General features: G+C 37.6%; 1 protein-coding gene across 1 annotated transcript in view; it reads right to left on the reverse strand.

Moving 5' to 3' along the window:
• Positions 1–25,611, reverse strand: part of ANXA10 (annexin A10) — a 93,434-nt gene that overhangs the window by 19,392 nt on the left and 48,431 nt on the right. Inside the window, exons 4-6 of the mRNA XM_021674002.2 lie at positions 8,292–8,405; positions 6,656–6,746; positions 5,623–5,702 (exon numbers count right to left, since the gene is read on the reverse strand). Of these exons, the coding sequence (XP_021529677.1) occupies positions 5,623–5,702; positions 6,656–6,746; positions 8,292–8,405 (285 nt within the window). The remainder of the gene's footprint in view (positions 1–5,622; positions 5,703–6,655; positions 6,747–8,291; positions 8,406–25,611) is intronic.

Below are 25,611 nucleotides of genomic sequence, written 5' to 3' on the forward strand. Positions count from 1 at the left end.
CTTCTGGTGAATTTTCTCATAGTTTCTTATACTACTTCAGCATATACTAATAATACAGTATATATGTATTATTAGTACACATATACTGTTATTAGTACATAGTACAGTATATACACATATATATACTGTATTATTCATATATAAATATACAGATATGTATATACATATATATCAATCAGGGCATATCTGATTGATTTGATCATACAAACTCAAAGGGAAGAATAAGATTATAGAAATTAAAGAAATGCTAAGAAGGAAAACTGGTTTTTATCTCAAGCAAATCAAGTTCTCTTAATTTAAGTCACAAGTGAGGTACTCACTACAAGTGAGTGCTAAATTATCATGTCATGTGCAATTCTCAAAAATTTCCTGATCATCTCACATTCTGCTTAAAAATTTCCCCCTGACTCTTTCCTGCCTACATAAACTCTTCTGTCTAGCATCTCCACCAGCTCTCTAATCAGAAAAACGTTCCCTATTCAACAGGAGTCCTTTGAGCCAGCCTGATTCTCAGGCAGCACCTATTCACCCATCCCGAACCACCTTCCTTCCTCCTCTCATGTTTGCAAGTGACGATCATTTTCCAAGATCCTGTTAAAGAAGCATCATATATGGAGTTTTCTTCTTTTTCTTTACCCAGCATTGAATTTTAGTCTTTTTGTCATTTATTTTAAAAAATATGAATTGCTTACCATGTATCATGTGAAGAGCTTAGTTATAAGGATACAAACTGGAATAAAACTAGATTTTACGCTTAGAGAACTCAGTCTAATGGGAAAGATGGATATGCAAACAGATTCAACGTCACGGGGTAAGATTGTAATGGAAATGCATATAAAAGGTTTGGAGGAGAGCAGTTCTTATAGAGTGGAAGAAGGCTTTGGAGAATAGATTCTTTGAGAGGTCTGATGGGAAATGATTAACTTCATTCCATACTAGCATTTTTGAAATCTGCTTTTGTTCTGTATTGGAACAATTTTCTGTCTTAGTCCATTTGTGTTGCTAGAAAGGAATTTCTGAGGCTGGGCAATTTATAAAGAATGTAAGTTTATTTGGGTCACAGCTCTGCAGACTGTATCAGAAGCATGGCTGCAGCATCTGCTAATGCTGAGAGCTCCAGGCTGTTTCCACTCATAATGGAAGGTGAAGGGGAGCTGGCATGTGAAGAGATCACATGGTGAGATCGAAAAAGCAAGAGCAAGAGGTGGAAAATGCCAGGCTCTTATTAACAACCAGCTCTCCTGGGAACCAACAGGGTGAGAACTCACTCGTTACGGTGAGAATCAGCATCAAGCTATTCAAGAGAACTCCATCCTCATGATTCAAACACCTCTCATTAGGCCTCACCTTCAGCATTGGGCATCACATTTCAACATGAGGTTTGGGGGCACAAATGCAAATTCTAACAGAAGAAAAACTGTGTTATATAGATAAATGTTTAACTCCATATTTTAAAACATACTTAATGGCAAAAATAAAACAGAGAAATAAAAAATTTAAATATAGCCTCATCTTTGGCCTTTTATCTCCTAGAAACTAGTTATTAATGCTAGGATTATGATATATATGTAACATATATTTCTATACATTTCATATACTAAAATATTTTAACCTGATGTATTCAGATTAAAATTGCATTTTTTTTTGCTTTTTACACAATCTTTTATTTCTTCTTTGATAATATAACAAACATCATCACTCTCAAAGTGAGATTAAAAGTAGGAACAAGATTATTGGAAATGGTGACACAGTAAAGATATGTTCAAAAACATAAAGCATGGATACAAATCCGAAGACAGTTTCCTTTTTAAAGTATATTTAAGAAGGAAGGCAGGACATTTTGTGTGTGTGTGTGTTTTTTTGTTGTTTATATATCCTTCCCTTTTAGAAATTCTATTTCATTCTGATATAGTCATCATCATAAGTTTTCTATTTATTGACAAATATGTCTTTGTCTTTGCTATCTTCTGTTACTCATTTGTATTTCCTGGTTGCAATGTTCAATTCTTTTTTACAGCTTTGAAATACACTGATTACAGATCGTAAAACTTGTTTCAACATCCTTGAAGACAAATAACTTCACCACCTTTGATATTAAGTAGGCCTACTTGACTGAGGTTTAGTCAATGACACTTGAGCAGAAATGGATATGCATTCCAATGAAGCTCATAAACACTTCCGTGAAGAAAACTCTCTTCTCTTTCTGCTTCTGTAGGTTGAAGACAGACATGATAAACTGAAAAGCTAGTTGTAACGGTGGAAGGAGACTAAGTCTCTGGATCACTTCTTGGAAGGAAACTGCACTCCGATCGGTAGCACCCGTCCTGATCTTCCTATGAGCTTGAGAAATGGCATGTACTTTATGCTCTTAGTCGTGCATTAAAAGAAAGAGATGAGCTCAGTAAACAACTGGCTAGTTTGCAAGCAGACATAAAAGAGAGAAGAAAGTTTAGAAATTTGGTGTCTTGAAGAGTTGGAAATAGAGACCACTTACTGATTCCAAGCAATGTAAGCTGAGACTTGAAGAGGCTTTGAAAAGTAAGGGCCTTTTATGACTCAACCCTCTAGGAATACTCAGACAGTTTTACTTTCTGAGAGAGGCTTCAAGGAAATGTTTTTGAGTTGTGAAAATAAAAAAGGCACAAATGAGGGAGCAAGGATGCAAAGAAAGTCATACTGGAGAAATATAGCTAGGAAAGAACTTTGCACATAGTGAAGTGGTAAATGGACCTAACCAAAAGCAAGTAGATCACCACTCTTCTAAGTTTTTAAGAGATCCTCATTTTCAAAGACAATACAAACCCAGATTCAGGAAACATTGATAACATATGTTGTTAACAAACTGTGAGGCCTCTAAATTTACCAAAGTTGAGCTGCTGTGAAAGTGGTACCACCTTCAAGAATATAAAGAGGCTTCTTGACTTATAACAGGATTACGTCCTGATAAATCCATTATAAATTAAAATATCCTGTCAAAAATTGAACACCATAGCTTAGTGCAGCCTACCTTAAATGTGCTCAGAACACTTGCAGTAGCCTATAGTTGGAGAAAATTACCTAACACAAAGCCTATTTTATGATAAAGTGTCTTAAATATCTCATGTAATTTATGGAATATGAATGATTATGTGAAAATTGAAGCAGTTGTGCACCATCATAAAGTAGAAAGGTACCAGGAACTAGATAAGTCAGACCATAAAAATTCAGGGACTGAGAACTGTCTATTCTCCACAGCACCTCTTCAGATAAACCAAGCAGGATAAAGGACAGGGAAGGACTTCTCAGAGTTTATCAAAGTAGCCACAGAGACGTTTAGATTAAAAATAAATCCAAGAACTCATGGAGGAGTGGTTCAGAGAATAGGAAGAAAGAATAGACAATGACCTATCTTGCGTTTTCATCTGGTGATTCTAACTCCTCACCTAAGAGTGTGGGGCTCTGGGTTCTTGAGGATCTTAGGCAGGATTCTCACTCTAGTCCCCACCACCTGGACTATAGATCTTTCTCTCTCCTAGGTCCTGCTCTTCCACCTTTGTTCCCACTAAAAAGGCTTTCATGTATTCTTCTTCCTTTAAAGGCATTGAAGTCTTTTCTAATTTCATGTTCCCATGTACAAAATTCTATTGACTTTGGGGTTTTAGTGAAAATTCTTTGGTAACTACTAATTCTTTGCTAAGTGCTATGCCTTTGATGTATAAAGGAAAGGTTTGGGGATTTTGAAACTCTTGTTTCATTTCAAACACACACACACACACACACACACACACACACACACACACACACACACACACCACAAAACCAAATCAAAATTCTGGCTTTCAAGACATTTTTCTCAGCTGTGGCCTTCGAGAGTCTCTTTTAGAATTTAAGAGCTGAGCACTGATCCCTTTCTCTTTGTATTCCTGAGTGCCTTTGCTAAATAGGATAAGAGACACATTGGAGAATATGTGTAGAACAAGAGATAATTACTTCTTTAAAAATAAAGAGAGGATGTGGAGAAATAGGAACACTTTTACACTGTTGGTGGGAGTGTAAATTAGTTCAACTATTGTGGAAGACAGTGTGGCGATTCCTCAAGGACCTAGAAATAGAAATACCATTTGACCCAGTATATATTGCGGCACTGTTCACAATAGCAAAGACTTGGAACCAACCCAAATACCTATCAATGATAGACTGTATAAAGAAAATGTGGCACATATACACCATGGAATACTATGCATCCATAAAAAAGAATGAGTGGATGAAGCTGGAAAGCATCATTCTCAGCAAACTGACAAAAAAACAGAAAACCAAACACCGCATGTTCTCACTCATAAGTGGGAGCTGAACAATGAGAACATGTAGACACAGGGAGGGGAACATCACACACTGGGGCCTGCTGGGGAGATGGAGGGCTAGTGGAAGAATAGCATTAGGAGAAATACCTAATGTAGATGACACGATGATGGATGCAGCAAACCACCACGGCCCGTGTATACCTATGTGACAAACCTGCACATTCTGCACATGTACCCCAGAACTTAAAGTATAATAAAAATATTATTTGTATTACAATGCTAATATGTGGAATGTTTTCAAGAAATATTTACGAAATGAAGATACTTATATATCATTTAGTCAGTACAGAAACATAAATGATAAAATTTATTTTTAACTTGAAGTAGTGTTCCATTTTGGTAATATATAACACCATAGAATTTTTATAGACTGCACTGAAGATCATATGCTGGCCTTTGGAGTCTCTAGGTTTCAACTGAATTCTGGATTTCTACTTAATAGCTCTTGAGACAAACAGAGAGCTAGAACTTTATAGTTTTTGATTCTCTATTCTTTTCTGAAGTACTTATGAGAATATTTATATTATATTGTTTTGTTGTTATTAAATGAGAAAATGGTTTCTCTCCTCATAGTACTAAGTATATTGTAGGAGCTCAGAAATGTTAGTGTGCCCTAAGCCTATGTAGCAGTTTAAAAAATGAAATTATTTCTAAAGCTGGGCATGGTGGCTCATGCCTATAATCCTAGCACTTTGGGGGGCCGAGGTGGGTGGATCACTTGAGGTCAGGAGTTTGAGACCAGCCTGGACAACATGGTCAAAACCCATCTCCACTAAAAATACAAAAATTAGCTGGGTGTGGTGGCACATGGGGTCCCAGCTACATGGGAGGCTGAGGTAGGAGAATCGCTTGAACCCAGGAGGAGGAGGTTACAGTGAGCTGATATTGCACCACTGCACTCCAGCCTCAGTGAGAGAGCGAGACTCCATCTCAAAAAAAAGAGAGAAATAAGTTATTTCTAATTAGAATTATTAATTTTTAACTGAAATGTTTTTAATCTTTTAACTTTTTTGGAATATATAATTAATTATACATACATGTATATTTCTTTAGAAGAGTAGATTTTTACTTTTTTGAAAATAGAGCATTATCCATATATGTCTTTATATTCAACTCAAGTTTCTAGTTGAGTACTCTACATGGCTTCAGAAAATGTTACCACACAGAATTTACTGCTGAACTGTAATATACTGGAGTTGTCTCTTCTATTTTGTTTCTTGGCAATGGCATATACCTATTTTTTTAAATAGTGCAAAGTGGTGTGAATTTTGAAATGCCATACCTGGACCAAGTTCATGAGAGTATCTCTGAAGTGTCCCGAAGTCTCTGAATAAATGTCCTCTTGAAGGTTATTGCTGTATTCTGTGTAAGAAACCATGTTAAAGGTAAGATTTATCATTGAACCATGTATCCATGTGTTTTCAATAAGTTAATATTATTTCCCAGTTGTGACTGGAAAGTCCAGGAAATATAGTAAACCTGTGAATATTTTTTTGTTAATAAAGTGTCTGTCAAAGAATTCTGTCACCTAATGGTAGCATAAGCATAGGACTATTTTCAAAAGCTCTTTATTCCCAAATTGAAAAACAAGATTGAGAGTCATTTCACATTTTCTAATTCTCAAAATTCAGAATTATGCATTCTATTTCCATAGACTGCTGTCCAGTCCAATACTTTTTCTAAGGGCTTCATCTCATTTTAATATTTTAGTGAAAGTCCTTACTTTCTGTTCAGAAAAGTCTTGTTTGTGTTTGAATGCAATAGAGATAACTGTCTGAAACATTTTCTTGACACTCTGTCACATAATACATAAAGCAATAGAACTTACTGCATCATACCCTTTTAAAAGTGAAAATAGTTACCCTTTCTACTTCTGAAATGTATAAACATCTGATTTTAAGGTAGATTACAGGAAAGGGAAATTTATGTAAAGAGAATCAGATATATTTGTAGAATTCACTGAGCCATTACTGTACTGTATTTTTTCTATATACTGGGTGTTTCCTGGGTAAGAGATGAAACGCCCCCTGAATTAAAGTGTGGGACACTTTCCTGTCTTAGTGAAAACATTCACTTCATGGAGGCTTGTGATTATTTTCCTGGAAAATTCGCTTAACTTGACCCTCCAGGGAACGGTTTCATTTTTAGTGCACTAATCGTCGATTTTACCTAATGAGTTTATTGGTCCTCAGTGAGTCCTATGTTAAATGTAAGAATGTCTTAGAAAATTCTTTAAAATACATAAACTGGAATATTTAAGGTGTTGCAATGTACATATAAGTGTAAAATATATTCACATATGTATATTTCCTTACGCAAGCAGTAGGCTTCTCGCATCTGGAAAATTTCTCCATTTGTTCTTGAAGCTAGTATTTCAATGAGGCAATTCTCATCAGTGCCTACTCCCTAGAGAAAGGAAAAAAGAGATAAATGGAAGTACATTCTTATTGGGAGTAATAGCACACTTTTTGTAGAAGAAAGGGATATAGCATTTCCAGTGTTTTGAGAGGTGGCAGGGGAAAGGAAGTGTGTTTAGGATAAACGTAGGCACAACCTCAGCTCCAGCTTTGCCATTTACTACCTATTTGACCCTTAGGAACTAACATTATCTGAAGGAAACTCTGTTTCTTCATTTAGAATAAAACAGTATGAGCATTTCTAAACAATGCAGAGAAAGACATGTTCAAGTGACGCTCATGGCACTGAGCATTTCCATTTGCTGTTGGAATGAAATTTGCTATTCCACTTACTGCTGAGATATCAGTTCTTCAGCAAGCTGACATTAAAATACAGGTTTTCTAATTTGCCAAGAATATCTTAGGGACCTGGGCCTGCATCTCTCTAGATGTGGAATTTTGTACAATTTGCATAAATATTTGGACAGAAGTTTTCTGCGATCTCTTGCATATATTGGTCTGTGAAAGTGATCTTAAAGATAACACACCTTTTTTAGGAAAGCCTCAGAAATTCTATTAAATATTGACAAAAATCTCCTTGTTTAATCAAAGGCAACCTATAAACATACAACTTCATTTTAAAACTAATTTTTAGAAACATAATTTTGCAAGAGGTAGGAATTGACAGGCAACATTTGTTAAAACTGATTAGTTAAAATTCACACAATTTTTGTACAATGCCTATTTGGTTCAGTAAATATGATGGCCAAAATCCATGTCCTTTAATTTTTTCCTGTTGCCTCTTTTCTGTCACACATTGTTCACAGATTGTGGTAATCTGGTCCTTGGCAAGCATCACACTGGAGTGATTTCAGCAGTTCTGCAGGTGCTTAATATCTGCATTTGGAAAGAAGTAAGGCCAAGGCCCTCTTTGTTTTCTGTCCCTAACCAACAAAATCTGTAACAAATCCACAGTCAACTTATTTCATGGAAATGACTTTCCCGTAAGAAAGACTGATTCTAATTCTTCTGAATTAAAATTTTGATACACTTGAGCAAAAAAAAAAAAAAAAAATTGTTTCTATAAAGAATGAACTTCAGATCATAAAAAGAAAATATAAAGATGTCATCTATATATTGTCTCTGATTCAATATCCTCTTTTGACTCAATCAGATTTTTATAAATAACGTAACAAGATTCACATCATTTTTAATACATTCTCCTCAATATAGAAATACATACTCAGAGACAAATCTCAATAGCCCTGGAGGCTTGTTCACTTTTCCTTAGGTCGGCATTGGATCTGGCTCAGTAAGTTTGTGACTTTGTACAACAAAAGAACAGGGTGATCCTAGCCACTGAGCCCGGGAGGCTCCAGCTTCCCAACAAGGCCACTTCCTTGACCACAACATGTTCATTGTTACATCGTTGCTTAGATATCCCTTCCCCTCTCTTTGATCATATACGTATGTAGGAGCATCACAGGAAAGTTTCCCCTCGATTGAAATACTGGCCTGTACTTGTTATAGGCATATTTTTGGATCAGATCACTACCTTCATGGCATGCCAGAGCTCATGAGCATCATATGATGGTGGCGGGTACATAAGGCCAACCATCACGTCTTTGAAGTGATTTGAAAGCTGCTCCTTCAGATCCCCAATCAGGTCCTGTGGAAGAAAAAGTATATATTTTTATTATATGTTATCAAATTTACAAGAGAAATGAGATAATGGTAGAAAGTCTTTCAATATTCTCTTTTTCATGTCATTTAATAATAACATAATAACAAGTCTGATCCACATGTATATGTATGGATTATATGAGATGGTGAACTTGAAAATTACTGATTTAATCTCACTCCTCCATGACACAGCATATGCACATTGTAGTCATATGAATATAGAATGATTTTCTTTCTCCAACCCCAAACTCCAACTTCTCTTTTGATCTCATTATGAAAATATATAAAAGTTAAAACTTAAAAACATTTAATTGGGGTCCTTAGTTTTCTTGTGTGGAATTACTGAAACATTAGTCCTTAAAGAAAATAAACACTTTATTTTATTTTATCATTACAGCAGTCTCTTTTAGCAGAAGTCCTTGGTTATATTATTGCCAAACAGCTTATATAAATTCATTAAGTAGTGTGTTAGGAGTCTTAAAACTTTCTTCCAATAACAAGCAATATTATTTTAAATATTGAAAGTTAAACATTTAAAGAGAAATACATGCATACCAAATTTTTGTGCTGTGAAAACAGACTTAAAAATATAAAAGTGATCATTTTAATTTTTTGCATTTTATTTGACAAATGTAGAGTAGAATTAAAAAATATATATGCTTTTCCTATACACCTACAACAGGCAAGCCAAGAGCCAAATCATGAATGAACTCCTACTGACAATTGCTACAAAGAGAATAAAATACCCAGGAATATAGCTAACAAGGAAAGTGAAGGATCTCTTCAAGGAGAGCTACAAACCACTGCTCAAAGAAATGAGAGATGACACAAACACATGGAAGAACATTCTATGCTCATGGATAGGAAGAATCAATATCATGAAAATGGTCATACTGGCCAAAGTAATTTATAAATTCAATGCCATTCCCATTAAACTCCCATTAACATTCTTCTCAGAATTAGAAAAAAAAACTTTTTAAAAATTCATATGTAACACAAAAAGAGCCTGAATAGCCAAGTCAGTCCTAAGCAAAAAGAACAAAGCTGGAAGCATTAAACTATTTAACTTCAAACTATACTACAAGGCTACAGTAATCAAAACAGCATGGTACGCATACAAAAACAGACATACAGACCAATAGAATGCATAGAAAACTCAGAAATAAGACCATACACCTACAACCATTTGATCTTTGACAAACCTGACAAAAACAAGCAATAGGGAAAGGATTCTCTATTTAATAAATGGTGCTGGGAGAACTGTCTAACTATATGCAGAAAACTGAAACTGCACCCCTTCCTTATGTCATATACAAAAATTAACTCAAGATGAATTAAAGACTTAAATGTAAAACCCAAAACTATAAAAAACCTAGCAGAAACTCTAGGCAATACCATTGAGGACATAGGCATAGGCAAATATTTTATGATGAAAACGCCAAAAGCAATTGCAACAACAGCAAAAATTGACAAATGGAATCTAATTAAACTAAAGAAATGGAATCTAATTAAAATAAACAAATGGAATCTAATTAAACTAAAATTTATTTTGCACAGCAAAATAAACTATCATCATTAGAGTGAACCGGCAGCCTACAGAATGGGAGAAAGTTTTCGCAATCTACCCATCTGACAAAGGTCTAATAATCAGAGTTTGCAAAGAACTTAAGCAAATTTATAAGAAATAAACAACCCCATTAAAAAATGGGCAAGGGACATGAGCAGACACTTCTCAAAAGAAGACAGACGTTCAGCCAACAAACAGATGAAAAAAAGCTCAACATCAATGATTATTAGAGAAATGCAAATCAAAACCACGGTGAGATATCATCACACCCCAGTCAGAATGGTGATTACTACAAAGTCGAGAAACAACAGATGCTGGCAAGGTTGTGGAGAAAAAAAACCACTTTTACACTCTTCCTGGGAGTGTAAATCAGTCCAACCATTGTGGAAGCCAGTGTGGTGATTTCTCAAAGACCTAGAGGCAGAAATACTATTTGATCCAACAATCCTATTACTGGGTATATACCCAAAGGAATAAAAACCATTCTATTAATATTGTAAAGATACATGCATGTGTATGTTCACTGCAGCACTATTCACAATAGCAAAGACATATATTCAGCCTAAATGCCCATTAATGATAGACTGAATAAAGAAAATGTGGTACAAATATGCCTTGGAATACTATGCAGCCATTAAAAATGGATGAGATCATGTCTTTTGCAGGGACACAGACAGTTGGAGGCGATTATCCTCTGCTATCCTCTGCAAAGTAACACAGGAACATAAAACCAAACACTGCATGTTCTCACAAGTGGAAGCTGAATGATGAGAACACATGGACACATGGAAGGGAATAACACACACTGGGACCTGTTGAGGGTGGGAGAGCATCAGGAAGAAAAGCTAATGGATGCTGGGATTAATATCTAGGTTATAGGTTGATAGATGCAACAAACCACATGGCGTATGTTTACCTATGAAATAAACCTGCACATCCTGCATATATGTCCCTGAACTTAAAATAAAATTTGAGGGGAAATATATGCTCAATTTATTTTCTGTAGAGTTACCAAAAAATCTGAATGATGTTTAAAATAACCTCTTACTAAAGTGTATAAAGTATATTTAGTTTTACTTAAAAAATTGCAATATTTTAGTTGTGAGGTGGTTCAATACTAGAATTCAAGTCAAAGATGCCTCATTGAAATAACAAAGTAATCCTAATTTTCGTTTTATTTGGCATAATCCAACAACACCTTTCATATGCTGTGGACTTTATTTTTTAGTAGATAAAACCATTGTAAGAAAAGAGAAAATACAAAATATCAATATTGGAAGTGTAAGAGTTGTGTGTATGTATACCATAGACACTAAGGGGTAAAAACAGAATATTATAAACACATTTATGTCACTATATTTTAAAATTTAGTTGAAATGGACAAATTTCATAATAAATACAATTACTAAAATAGTCTCAAAAGCATAAATAGAAAATCTTGATTGCCCAATGTCAATTAAAGAAATTGAATTTGTAGTTAATGCTCCCTCCTGTCTCTAGACCCAGGTGGAATCACTAATGTAATCTATCAAGACATTAAGGAAGGAGTAAAGTAAATCCTGTACAAAGTCTTGAAAAAAAGTTAGTGGATGATAGAAGATTTCTCATTTTACTTTATCTGGCCAGCATTGCAATAATAAAAAATTAAAATAAAAACTTTATATATTTATAAAGCACATCTAGTAATACATAAAAAGTGACATCTATTGAGCAAGTAGCATTGATCCCAGGAATGCAAAGTTGGTCTGCATTTGAAAATTAATCAATGTAATTTTCATTTTAGCAGTATAAGGAGAAAAGCTATATGATGATTTCAATAGAAGCAGTGTGTTGGTCCGCTTTGTGTTGCCATAAAGAAAAACCTGTAGCTAGGTAATTTACAAAGAGATTTAATTGTCTTATGGTTCTGCAAGCTGTACAAGAAGCAGGGCACCAGTGTCTGCTGCTGGTGAGGCCTCAAGAAGCTTACAGTCATGGCAGAAGGCAAAGAGGGAGCAAGAGCTGGAGAGAGGAGCTGCCAGGCTCCTTAAGAACTCATTACTGAGGGAAAGAGCTCTTAATGAGGAATCCACTCCTGTGACCCAAACACCTCCCTCCAGGCCCACCTCTAGCACTGGAGGTCACATTTCAACATGAGATTTGGAGGGGACACATATCTAAACCAGATCATGTAGCAAAAGCATTTGAGAATGTTTAATACACAATTATAATAAAAAAAAATCTTAGCAAAGAAAGAAGGAATCTTTCTCAACCTGATAGAGGACATATACAAAATTTCTACAGGGAAGAGGATACCAGTGAGAAATGAAATGCTTATCCTCTAAGATTGAGAACAAGGCAAGGATGTCTGCTCTTAATAATATTCTATTTGAATTTGTACTAGAGGTATATACTTGAAAAGAAAGGCTAAAACTCGAAATCTTCTCAAAGAAAGTCTAGGAACAAATCTTTGCAACTTGGTGTAGACAAAAAGTTCTTAGACTGTGTATAAAAGTATAAACAATATATGAGAAAAAGGATGAATTTAACTTCTTGAAATAGAAACTTTGAATTTTTGAAAGGAACTTTTAAGAAAGTAAAAGCGAACCACAATTACCACTTCACATATTTGACAAAGGACTTGTGCCCAGAAGGTATAAGAATCTCTTAAAACCCAATAATAAGACATTCTGATGAAAATACAGAAAAGAGCTTTCAGCTAACACTTCCCCAAATAAAACATGCAAACTGGGAATAAGCCTGTGGAATGTTCAAATATTTTCAAGCTTAAAACATTAGTCATTAGACTAATGGAAATTAGAACCATCATAAGGTACCACTACTTATTCTTTAGAATGGCTAAAGTTAAAAGATTGATATTACCAGGTGTTGGTAAGGATGTGGATCATTTGGAACTGTAATCACTGATGAGAATTTAACATATTGCAACCACTTCAGCAATCTCTTTTGTAGTTTCTCATGTGTTTAAACGTATTTTTAAAACAGTCTATCAAATCCACTCCTCAGTATTAACTAACGAAACTGAACATTTATGAATTCACAGAACATGAATATTTATAGCACATTTATTCATAATAACCCCAAATTGAAAATGACCTAAATGTCTATCATCAGGTGAATGACTAAACAAATACTGATATATTTATGTGCTAGAAAAATACTCAGCAATAAAAGAAAATGAACTAGTAATACACATAGCTTCACAAATGAATGTTAAAAACATTCTTCTGAGAAAACGAATCTAGATACAAAAGAGCACATATTACATGATTACATCTATATTAAATTCTAGAAATAGCACAAATTCATCTATCTAGACAAGTAGAAGGCAGGTCAGTGGTTGCTTTCAGCAGGAGGACGTCAAGACACAGCCTGCAAAGGAGCAGGCACAATGTCTGGGGTATTAAAAGGCTCTATACCTTGACTGTGCTGCGTCCAAACTGAATTGACATAAATGATTTTCAAGTTATAGAAATTGTACTTAATATTGTGAATTTAAAATTTTAAAATGTTGTTTGGGTGTCTATAAAGTGAATATTGTCTAAATCTTCAATTTACTTCTTTCAGATTTATATGCCATACCACTTAATCGCTGGTTTCAAATTATTTATCAGGTAATGTAGTAATTTTAGCATCTTTTTCCACAGTAGTATACCTCAGGAAAAATGTGAACCTCATTATTAATATTGGTGGCCTAGAGGAATGATTCTTTAATAGGACTGGGGATACAGGTGACGTGAGAATCCTAGGTAAGAGAAAGAGTTTGTAAAATTATTCAAAATTAATAGAGTCTCCTGTTTGGAGGCCAGGTGTATGTCCCTTTACTCCAGCTAAACATCACCAAGATGGATAAAAACAAGAAATTAAAAGCACTTAAAAGCAATGTGGTCACCAACTATATATATATTACCAAGGGTTAACATGAGACCTTTAAGGGCAAGACATTGAAATTTACAGAATTGTAGGAATGTACAGATGAAGATATTATTAATAAAATGAAGGTTTATGGAAAGCATAGTTGGGAGGTAAGCCTTGAGAGATGAAGTGGGATTTGATCAGGTAAAGGCTTAGGAGATACCAACAGTAAATAATATTTCAAGACAGAGAAGGTACTGTTCTGGGTAGAGCAGAGCGTGCATGTGAGTGTACAGCTAGCTGTCAACAAATGTTGGATTGATTTAAAATCTGAATATTTTAGAAGAGACTTTGGATGTCTGTTACTCCAACCTCCCTTGTAGTGCAAAGGGTATTCTATGAGGTCCTAATAATGGGAAGTTGAGTAGGCCAGGCAGAAGAATGTAATGATTATCATAACAACTAGTACTTACTGAATACTTAATATTTGCCAGACAGTATTCTGCATATTAGAATAACTCTAATAATTTATTACAACAACTCTATGAGTTAGGAACTGTATTCATTCTACTATGTAGACAAGAAAATCAGACACACAAAGGTGACATAGCACCATAGAAAGCCACTAATTATGTGCCACCAAAGTGACAAACATAGCGAGTTGGTGGTATATGTGACATGTTTTAGGCATTTATTAATAAATCTGGTGGCAGGGTGTTGAAGGTTTGAATGTCAAGTGGATCAGTTAAATATATTTGTATTTCTACAGAATAGCGTTACTTGGCAGTTGACAGAAAGGTAGAAACATTAAAATGATCATCTCTTCCATGAGCCTCCTTCTATCCCTAAGTGAAGTTGATTATTTCTCGGCCATCACTGCTTTATCTTTGCACTTATTACACTATATTTCAATGACCACATTATGTGATAAATATACGTACATATTCCCCCCAAAAGTCTATCAAGACATGGACTTTCTCACAAATTCTTCAAAATTCAGTATCTAGGTTTAGCAAAGTACTGAGTACACAAAATATGTAGAGTATAGTGTATGAATAATACATAAATGAATGTATAAGCACATGAAAGAATAAATAGATGAATGTGGATAGAGAAAAACTTGGTGAAGGATTAAAAGGCAATGTTCAAGCTGAAGACGATGCAAACATTGCAAAAGTTTGTTGTTTAACCTTTAGTCACATTTCTTTATCACTACTCCCACCCCGTACATTTATCACAACGTATTTACTCCCTTTACATATTATATTTTTATACTAATACTGAAAGGTAGACTGAGACTAGTAGTGCCACTAGATGGCGCTTGTATCTTTGTTTTTAAATCAGAGGCGTGTGTGTGTGTGTGTGTGTGTGTGTGTGTGTGTGTGTATGTGTACATAGTTACAGTGAACATAGTTATAGTAAAAAAAGAAATGATATAATTTTAGGAAAATAAACAATCTCAGATATCATCTAATGTTAGAATGTACAGGTTCTGGAGGTAGGGTGTTTGGGCTTGAATCCTGACTACAAAATAGCAGCTGTGCTATTCCAAATATGTTACTTAACTTCTTTGTGTCTGTTTTCCCAATCTGCAAAGTGAAAAGAATCACAGCACCTGCCTCGCAGGGTGGATATAAATGTTAAAAGGCTGAACTCAGGTAAAATTCTTTATGGCATATTATAGGCATTCAATATACGTCTTTCTAATCCCACAAAACGTTAAGTCACTTGTTGCAAATAAAACATGGTCAGTTAGTGTCAATGCCAACACTAGGTTGTTTCCCTCTTTCTCCTGTCCCCATCTTTGTCTGTGTCTCTCTCTTTACCTCACAGTTTTGCTCGTATTTCTTGCAACTTTTACTATATCCCAAGCTTGTCCAACTTGCCTTATTTTGTTGTTATTCTGTTTTGTTTTGCTTTAGGCTTTTAGCAGCTTGAAGCCATGGTTTTCAGTTTCTCTCTCTAGTGATAAGTGGTTTCCACTTATCACAGAGGGATGGGGAAGGGCCTTTACTGGCCCACCAGAAACAGAAACTAAGAACCCATGACTGTGCTCTCTCCCTTGGACACCCCTGCTGTATGTGATTGCCCATGGATTCCATTGTCTCCAACTTACAAATCTATCTAGAAACTGCTGAATTGTTACTACTTTTACTGCTACAACCCTTATCCAGGCTGCCATCATCACTTGCCTTTGTTAATACGATAGCCTCTGGTTGGGCACAGTGGTGCATGCCTGTATTTTGGGAGGCTGAGGTGGGCAAATTGCTTGAGCCCAGGAGTTCAAGACTGGACTGGGCAGCTTGGTGAAGTTTGTTTCCACAAAAAATGCCAAAAACTTACTGAGTGTGGTTTCATGCACCTATAGTTCCAGCTACTTGGGAGGCTGAGGTGGGAGGATTACCTGAGCTCGTGAGGGTGAGGCTGTAGCGAGCTGTGACTGTGCCAGTCTGGTGACTGAGTGTGAGACCTTGTCTCAAAAATCATAGATATATTATTTATATATTAAATAAACCCTATGAGTTATAGTTTATTTACACAAAATATATTTTATATAAATAGAACTTCTTGGAGGCTATTATACAAATATATGATTTATTATATATTTGTATATGATATATAATATAAATATATATAATAAATATATATGTGACATACTATATATTATAATAAATATATAACTATATATATTACAATATATATTATTATATATATTATAATAAAACTTCGAGTGAGTTTTCCTTCTGTCCTTGTACCTTGCAATCTCCTTCAACACCCCTGAGAGTGGAATCCTGGGAAAATAGAAATCAGATTAGTTACTCCTCTGCTCAAAAGGTTTTCTCTCACTCCACCCTGCAAAATAAACTATAGAATATTTTATACAGTTGATCTTAGAAGAAAATGAACACTCAAAATCTTTTATTCCCATGTAAATGCCAAAGTCCTTACATGGTCAACAAGACACGTGACCTCTTCTCGGTAACTTCTCTGACTTCATCTCCTGCAGTTCTCCTCACTCCTGATTTCTCTGCTCTGGCTACAGTTGGCTTCCTCCTGAACCTGGAATAGCGGATCTGCTGGAGTCAGGGCGTCTACTTTTGCCCTTCACTCTGACTTTGATATTCTTCCCCTAGGTATTCACATGGCCTCAGGAGGGAGACCCCTTCCTCTTAAACTTCTAAGACCCTTAGCCTTCTACATTGCATTTCAAAAGGAGAAGTAAAAGTTGAAAATAGAAGGCACAAGTTCAGTGGAGGAGACAAAACCGGACCTGGAGGTTAAAGATCAAACCCCCGACCCTGGTTCCTACCGAGGGACTGTGTTAACTTCTCTTCCCGGGTCCACAAGGGGCGTGGTTTCAAAGGCGAGAACTTCCCAGCGCCAGGCCTCCATCCACCTCCCCATCCGGGAACCTAGAGTTCTTTGTCTAACTTTCCCAGGGGCAGACTGGTTAGAAAGTCCAGGTGAGCGTCCTTTGTTGAAAGCCCGCCAAAAGCTCAGAGGGAGGAGGCTTTGATTGCTAGCCAGGCAACCAACCCAATACCAGAGTCGGAGATCAGTCACTCCAGAGGACGTCTGAAAGAACTCCTCTCACAGGATGAGAACATGAATGGGGCGGGAATAACTTCAAAATTAAAACTCCACTGCCCCTTACCTGCACAGAGTTCCCTCTCTGGGATCCCCTCCCACAACAGCATGGGAGCTCTCTCTACTTCTCTCTCTTTCTCTCTCTGCCTAATAAATCGCTCTCTGCAAAACTCTTTGGGTCTGATACTTACTTAACTGGTAAACTCACAGGGCAGCCAGGGCCTCTCCCCAGTTCCTGAGGCAAGGGAGCCCAAGAACCTCAGGCACATCAAATCAGGGGGAGCTGAGCCCCGTCCGGAGACCAGGTTACGCTATCCTATCGCCAGATCACAGGCATGGTATGGAGGAATCTTCCCCGGAAGGCATTGTTCTTGCTAAATCACAATTAGACCCACACCTGTCACGTACCCCTCGCTTACCTCATCCATCATGACCCTCTCACATGTACCCTTTAAGATTGTGAGCCTTTAAAAGAGGCCAGGATGGGCTGGGCGTGATGGCTCACGCCTATAATCCCAGCACTTTGGGAGGCCGAGGCTGGTGGATCACGAGGTCAAGAAATCGAGATCATCCTGGTCAACATGGTGAAACCCCGTCTTTACTAAAAATACAAAAATTAGCTAGGTGTGGTGGTGCACGCCTGTAGTCCCAGCTACTCGGGAGGCTGAGGCAGGAGAATTGCTTGAACCCAGGAGGCGGAGGTTGCAGTGAGCCGAGATTGCACCATTGCACTCCAGCCTGGGTAACAAGAGGGAAACTCCGTCTCGGGGGGGGAAAAAAAAAAAAAAAAGGCCAGGATGATCTAGTCGGGGAGCTCGGTTCTTGAGACGCGAGTCTGCCTGGACTCCTGGCAGAATAAAAAGCCACTTCCTTCCCAGTTCGGTGTTGGAGAGGTTTGTTGGCGGCTGCTCCTGCTTCAGGCCCACCCCTTCTACCCTCTCAGTGGAGCCTGCCCTGTTTATCCTATTCCCCATCTCCCAGCACTCCCTGTACTTCTCACCTGGATTCTTCTTTTTTCCAAAGCATTTATTGCCTTCTATGCATGATCTCTCCCACCCAGGTAGAATAGGTAGAATGTAAGGTCCATCATGGCAGAACTGTTGGTCTGTTTCCTTCATGGCTGTTTCACCAGCTCATAGAACTGTGCCTGCTACATAGCAATCACTTACAGTATAGGTACAAAATGAATGAATGAATGAATGAGTGAGGACTACTTGAAGTTCAACAATTATTTGTTTGGAGTCATTTTTGGCAATTTGAACATAAGTATGTGAAAGTTCTTATCATCAAGCAGTTTTCTTCAGTGGAGAGAGCAGAGAAATACAGGAAGTACAATTAAACCACGATACAAAATTTGGTTAAGTGCAGTAGTAGTGGGAATAGCATGCTATTATCAGGACACAGGAAGGAGATATTACTTTCAGTTGGGAAGATAAATATTGAATAATATGTTTAAATAACTAAACATTGCAAGTTCAAAGTGGAGCCTTCAAATAGGTTCTCTAATTAGAGTATTAAATTCTTGCTTGGACTTATACACACACACACACACATACACACACACACATATATATATACCACTTTTCAAATGCAACCTTTGGAGTGTGACTTTCCCCAGCCTGACTGCCTCGGCTTTCCTGTTTTCTGAAGACTTGCCCTAAAGCGACTCTGCTGGAATCCCAGCTTGGCCTTACATTAAGCTAATGAGCACTTGCTTTGCAAATTGAGCTGTTCTGTGTTGCTGATACAACTGCAGACTACCCCTGCTGCAGCTATTCTAACCATTTAAATAAAAAATAAAATGGCATTTTCTTATTTCTTATTCCTCTTACCTTTATCTTATTATGGATAAACAGGGGCAAGAAATAGAGGTAAAGCTAATATTTTTTCTTGTCTGAAGATGCTTAGGGCAATAGTTTCCTATGCTTTTCACTCGTATGCCTTTTTCTATTACTATTAAAAATGGTATATGCTATTTAAATATCAATGATGCATGCTGTATAAAGTGAAACTTAGAATGTGTCTTAATTCTACCTCCCTCCCCCAGTGGTTGTTATGCAAATACTTACACAATTTTATATTATATTGAAAAGTAAAGTTGAAATCCTAAGTCCTTCAACTGACTGAATGAACCCCTTCCTGGCCAAGGGGGCCCCAGTGAAATCTTGAAAACTGAGTTCCTGGCGATGATGGATGGAAGGTAGAACAAACATTATGATATGCCCTCCCTAGCTCACTGCCTTTCTTACTTGATAGTTAACAGAAATCAGCCTTTTGGAAAGATTCGCTCCACCCTGATATCAACCAACCCTCTTACACTGCCCCTCCTTTTAGTGGTTTAGGCAAAAGAACCACTCAGCATTCTTTCCTGGATATAGACCACCGGCCACTGAGTGGTTCTGGCCAGTCTACACAGGATGTAGAGAGAGGGTTTTCTGTCCCCTTTTGGGATCAGAGGGCTGAAAATTCCACCCTCGCATCATGCTACGCATGTGCCTGTTTCTCCTTTCATAAATATTCATGACTCCTGTAGCTTATTGAATATGTACATTCAGCCACCCTGTTCTGCATAAATTCATGTCTTATTCTTGTGGCTATCAAAGTGTCTATTTCCAGTTTTTGGCAGGAGACCACGCTTCCGAGCCTGTTAGAATGGCCACCCTGCAGGCTGCAACCTTTTATAAAAAATAAAGCTTTTCTTTACAGATTTATGAACCTTGTTATTCTTCAGTTGACAGCATGATGACAACGTTTGTGCAAGTTGCTTCGTCACTTTGCAGTGGTAAGAGAATGTTATTTCGAATAACTTCATTTTACAGATATTTTCAGAGTTTACATAATGATTTAATTTTCAATAAAATTTGAGTTCTTTTTTTGTCTGATAATAATGATAATACTTGGATCTTCTAGACAAACATAGTATATTAAAGCTAAAACGTTCCCCTTTCAAATACCTGATAAAATGTAACAAAAATACTTTTTAACAGTATGCATGATTCAGAAGAAAGAGAAACCACTGGATGTAAAAATCAGGGAAAAAATGAAAAGCCAGAAGGTAACAAAGTGAGCTGACCTTGGAGATGAACTTGCAGGTGACCAGGGAAAGGCGAGCTTGGTTTCGAGAACTGTTTGGTTTGAGCTTTAATGCCTAATTTAGGGCACTGTGTGAGGAGAAGAGAACATTTACTGGGCAATATAACACAGGGAATTAAGCCTGAAACCTCACGTATGAGGTTGCGACTCTCAGAGGGTTGTATCTGCAGTAGCAGCATGAACTAGAAGAAAAATATCATTCAGCATTGAAAGACTGGCAGAAAGCTCACGCTCACCACTCCTTGCCTGGGCTTTGAGTAAATGGACATGTTCCCCGATAATCTGAAATAATAGACCTGTGTTTTCCTTGGGCTTGAAGTTCAAATTTATTTCACTCATAGGAACAGAGACCTCCATGAAGAGAAATCATCATGAAAGCGGATCCTAAACTGGTGATTCTCGTGGAACAGAAGAAGCCAATGCAAAACCAGTCTTCAGAAATTCTTGGACACTCCAAAACAGAAAAAGATTCTCACTAAAGAAATAAATACTTAGTAGACTCTGCGACAATCAGAATTGGAACCCCATGAATTTGAGATCGTTAATAACAATCTGAGGGTATGCTATGAAAAAAGTTAACAGACTCTTTAAAGAAGGCAAACAAAATTCTAGAAATTAAAAACCATTAGAATTTAAAGAGTAGCTAACAAAAAACTGAAGATGAAATCAGTACATTGGAAAAATATATTTTAAAATGACAAAAACATTCCATATATGTAGACAAGAAATCTATGGTATGAACATAAAGTTAACAGACTTGAAAGAGTGAAGGAGAAGGACAGAGTTTGGTCTAATAGGATTCACAGTAGGAGAGAATGTAGAGAGAGACACTATTTCCAGTCTTCCATAATATGTGAATCCTCAGCTATTTAGACAAAAATATACAAGCATGTTGAGTGCCACAGTGAAACTGCAGAATGCCAATAATGAAAACTATCTTAAAAGCATCCAGTGAATAAAAGAATCTATAGAAAAAAGAACGAAAACAAACAAAATAATACCTCTCGATGTGAGAAGAGCTTTCTCAAAAGCGTCGATAAGGGCCAGAAAAAGAAAAATTAAAATTGTATTTGCGAGAATGTAGGGAAAAATAGCTAGGATTCTATAGCTGTCTAAACTAATATTTAACAATGAAGAAATGATGAAGATATTCTCAGGACAAGACTGAAATAATTTAATATTCGTTTATTTCCAAAAAAAAAAAAAAAAAAGAACTACTAATGTATGTCCTTTTGAAAAAAATCACGTTGAAACCAGATAGAATTGGTTATTAGAAGAAAAATGTATAAATAAATAAAAATCACAAATAAAACTAATGAAACACTAACTTATAATATGCTGCCTGGGAAATTTCCTCAGCTTTTATGTTAACAGGCAAAAACTTGAGATAAGAGATGTTATTGTGAACATAGGTTAGCAAGTAAGATAGAGTCCATTTTAAATATTGACTCATTTAAAACAATTGTCATGGCTGGGTGTGGTGGCTCACGCCTATAATCTCAGCTTTTTGGGTGGCTGAGGTGGGTGGATCACAAGGTCAGGAGTTCAAGACCAGCCTGGCCACGATGGTGAAACCCCGTCTCTACTAAAAATATAAAAAATAGCCCAGTGTGGTGGTGGGCGCCTGTAGTTCCAGCTACTCAGGAGGCTGAGGCAGAGAACTCCTTGAACCCAGGAGGTGGAGGTTACAGTGAGCCAGGATTGCACCACTGCACTCCTAACTGAGCAACAGAGCAAGACTCTGTCTCAAAATAATAATAATAATAATAATAATAATTTTCACCTATGAGTGAAACCCAAGTCAGTCAAAGGGCTCAAACCCCTTGGCTATGAAATAACTATAGTTCTGACTCTGACTCAAGGGTCCACAAAGCTGAAACACATGGGGTCAGTAATGAAGAAGTTGCATGTGATGTAGGACTTTGTATAGCTCAAAACCATTGGAAATTAGTTTGATTAAGGTGTGCACAGCCATGTACAGGAAATCAATGTGTCATGCTGACAGATGCAGAGCTGCTTCTCCTTCATGTCCCCTGATCTTTTCCTTCCATCTCCCCCAGCTTCTACTGCTTTCAAGAAAAGATGAGTGGGATTGGGACAGAGATTTTCCTATTTCTATTGAGGACTAGTGCTATGCACGCTTGCCTTTGGTGGGGCAGGAGGACTCCGGGATATATAAATTTGCCGGATGCAGGTGTCCATGTCACCATTCTACCCGGACCTATAGGTGGAAGTACACCCAAATTCGAAGGATGGGTTTGAGCAAGGTTTAAAATGAAGAAGGAAAGTCGAAAAACCTTATGATTGGAGACCTTTGGACTATTATAACTTCCACTGTTGAATTTACTTGGTATTCATGTTTATTTGTTTCTTCTGTGAATGTTCCTAAATACTGGAGGGAAGGCTTTCCGTAGGGAAAGAGCATATGTAAGAAGTGCTACTATCTATGACGCCCCATATGCCTAATGATCACTTTCAGGCATGAGTTTCTGTGATAGATGGTTTGTTGACTGGAGCCTCTGGCGAGGGAGAGCTGCCTCTCAAAGGTGCCCGTTGATGCTTTAAATTTGTTGCCTTCCTGGTACATTTTCAGGTATATCCCTTTTAGAAAGCAGCTACTGGCCTGCAATTTGGACTCTTCTAGAAACTGAATGCCTGATCCATGGATGCCTCGTGACCCTGATGCCTGACATTCCCAGGCTGGGGTAGGTCAACTGGGACTCACTGACTGACAAGGTGGAAGGAAACCAGCAAGTCTCACCTGTCAAATAGAAGTGGCACTTCGAAGAATCCAGCAGGCCTGGACCCTGCAGTGCCTTAAATTTACATGAAAAAAAAAAAAAAAAGGTAGCTATTCTGGGGGAAACTCAGGGGGAAATCAACAAGCTGCTGATTCAGTGCGGACCTCAATCAGTTGCTCTAAATGCCACGGCCTGGTTGACCGGTTATTCAGATAAGTTGAAACCAGATAGTGTCCCTGTGCCGCTGCGGGTGCTCAACTCAGAAACACCTGTGCAAAACTGAAAATGAATGATTCTTGCCCCATGGGAAGACATCAAGGCTATTACAGCTCTCAACAGTGTTCCCTTTGATAAACCCAATCTTTTTACTCACTCTTGGGTTGCTAGGCCTTCTCTTTGGCTTAACTTTTGGAAAAACATAAGCTGCATATTCAACAGGAGTATCCTTCTGTAGTCTGTGGGGAAAAATTGTGGGTGCTGGTAACTTTTGTGTTCTTCTTACAGCTGTCCACAGTAAGGGCTGATTCTCTGATGAGACCCATTGGAATCCAGGTGCTGATCTGCCTGCATTGCTCAGATCATGCAATTGCTACCTGGATTCATCATTAGACTGGACATCACAATATACACACCATCAAAAGCTGGACATGTGGTAAAGCATTCTATGTTTCTGATGCCAAGGTTACCACCGCTTGCCAATCTGGTCACTTTTGTCAAAGATTGACTTGTGTTTTTCATGGGAAAGGAAACCACAATTTATAGGACATTACCCCTGCAGTTTTGGCAGAGGCCTGCATCAGACTTTGATCACCTCATAGGGCTTCTGTACGTCCTCACAAATGACACATTTTCGAGTTACAATATTGCTGTTTCAGTTCAATCATTTGACTTCAGCCACATTGCTGCATCCATGAAAATAATCTGTGCCCCATGTTTTTGGCTTTCCACACTACTTGCACTCTGACCATCATGCAGTTTTATTAAAAATGCCACTCAAGGTTGGGCATGTAATCCCAGCACTTTGGGAGGCTGAGGCAGACAGATCACCTGAGGTCAGGAGTTCAAGACCAGCCTGGCCAACAGGGTGAAACCTCGTTACTATTAAAAATACAAAAATTAGCCGGGTGTGGTGGCTTGCGCCTATAATCCCAGCTACTCAGGAGGCTGCTTGAACCTGGGAGGCGGAGGTTGCAGTGAGCCAAGATCACACCACTGTACTCCAGCCTGGGCAACAGAGCAAGACTCTGTCAAAAAAAAGCCACTCAACAATAGACTAAGAGTCAAGGTATTTGATAGACCTTTGATGCTCTCCACTGCCCCTAGCCTTCTGGTATTGCTGCCAATTGATCAGCTCAGGAAGATTTCTGACTCTATCTTCTTGACTTTCGTTTGGCCTACTTAGCTTAGTAGGGAAGTCTGGTCCCTGAATTCAGTAGTTTCTGAAAAATAATAACCTCCTTTCCATTTCCTGGAAAATGACCATGACAGAGGAACAGGGTCACATAAACCTATTTTGAAAATTTGGGATTTCACGCTGACCTTTTCTGAGCATGATGCTTCTTTCTTTCTCTTAATACTGAAACCACCTTTGCAAAACTTAAAACTGAGACAATGGTTATGGTGAAAGAAATCTGACCTAACTGACTCCATCTTGCTTCTAACTGCCAAGCTGTCCTTGTTCATTCCTGGGCATCTGCTGAACTAACTTTGGGAGGAACTTATCTTGTAGTTTAACTTTGAAACAAAGATGATAACCCTTTTCTAAAGCAAATCCCCTAGAATGCCTTTGCAAGACTAACAAATTAGTTGCGAGATTAGAAATTATGGTTTAGGAGTCTTGCAGCTGGAGGCTGCAACATTCTGAGCCTCCCTAACTTGTTCCTTGGGATAACATCACTATTATAAAACCAAGGTTCGGTTCTTGAGATATTTTGCAGACCCTGTGCTCAGTGGATTAGCTGGCAACATCCAGATGGGTAAACTGGCTTATCTGGTCTTGTGGTCCCCACACAGCAGTAAGCTGATTCAGTGAAGAGAATGGCTTTCACTCCCTATGATTTCATTTCTGAACCAAGCGATCAGCATTCCTCACTTTCTGACCCCCTTCCCACCAAATTATCCTTAAAAACCCCAATCCCCAAGTTTTCAGAAAGACTGATCTGAGTAATAGCAGAATGCCAGTCCCATGTACGCTGGCTCTGTGTGAATTAAACTCTCTCTATTTATATGCCACTGTCTTGATAAATTGGCTCTGTCTTGTCAGTGGGCAAAGAGAACCCTCTGGGTGGTTACAATACCAACTTCAGGGTGTCCTGGTTGATCTATTCTCTGGTGCCTCATCAAAAGTG

This window comes from Aotus nancymaae, unplaced genomic scaffold (genome assembly GCF_030222135.1).
Source record: "Aotus nancymaae isolate 86718 unplaced genomic scaffold, 86718_ANA_hifiasm-v0.15.2.pri h1tg000115l, whole genome shotgun sequence".
NCBI classification, from domain to species: Eukaryota; Metazoa; Chordata; class Mammalia; order Primates; family Aotidae; genus Aotus; species Aotus nancymaae.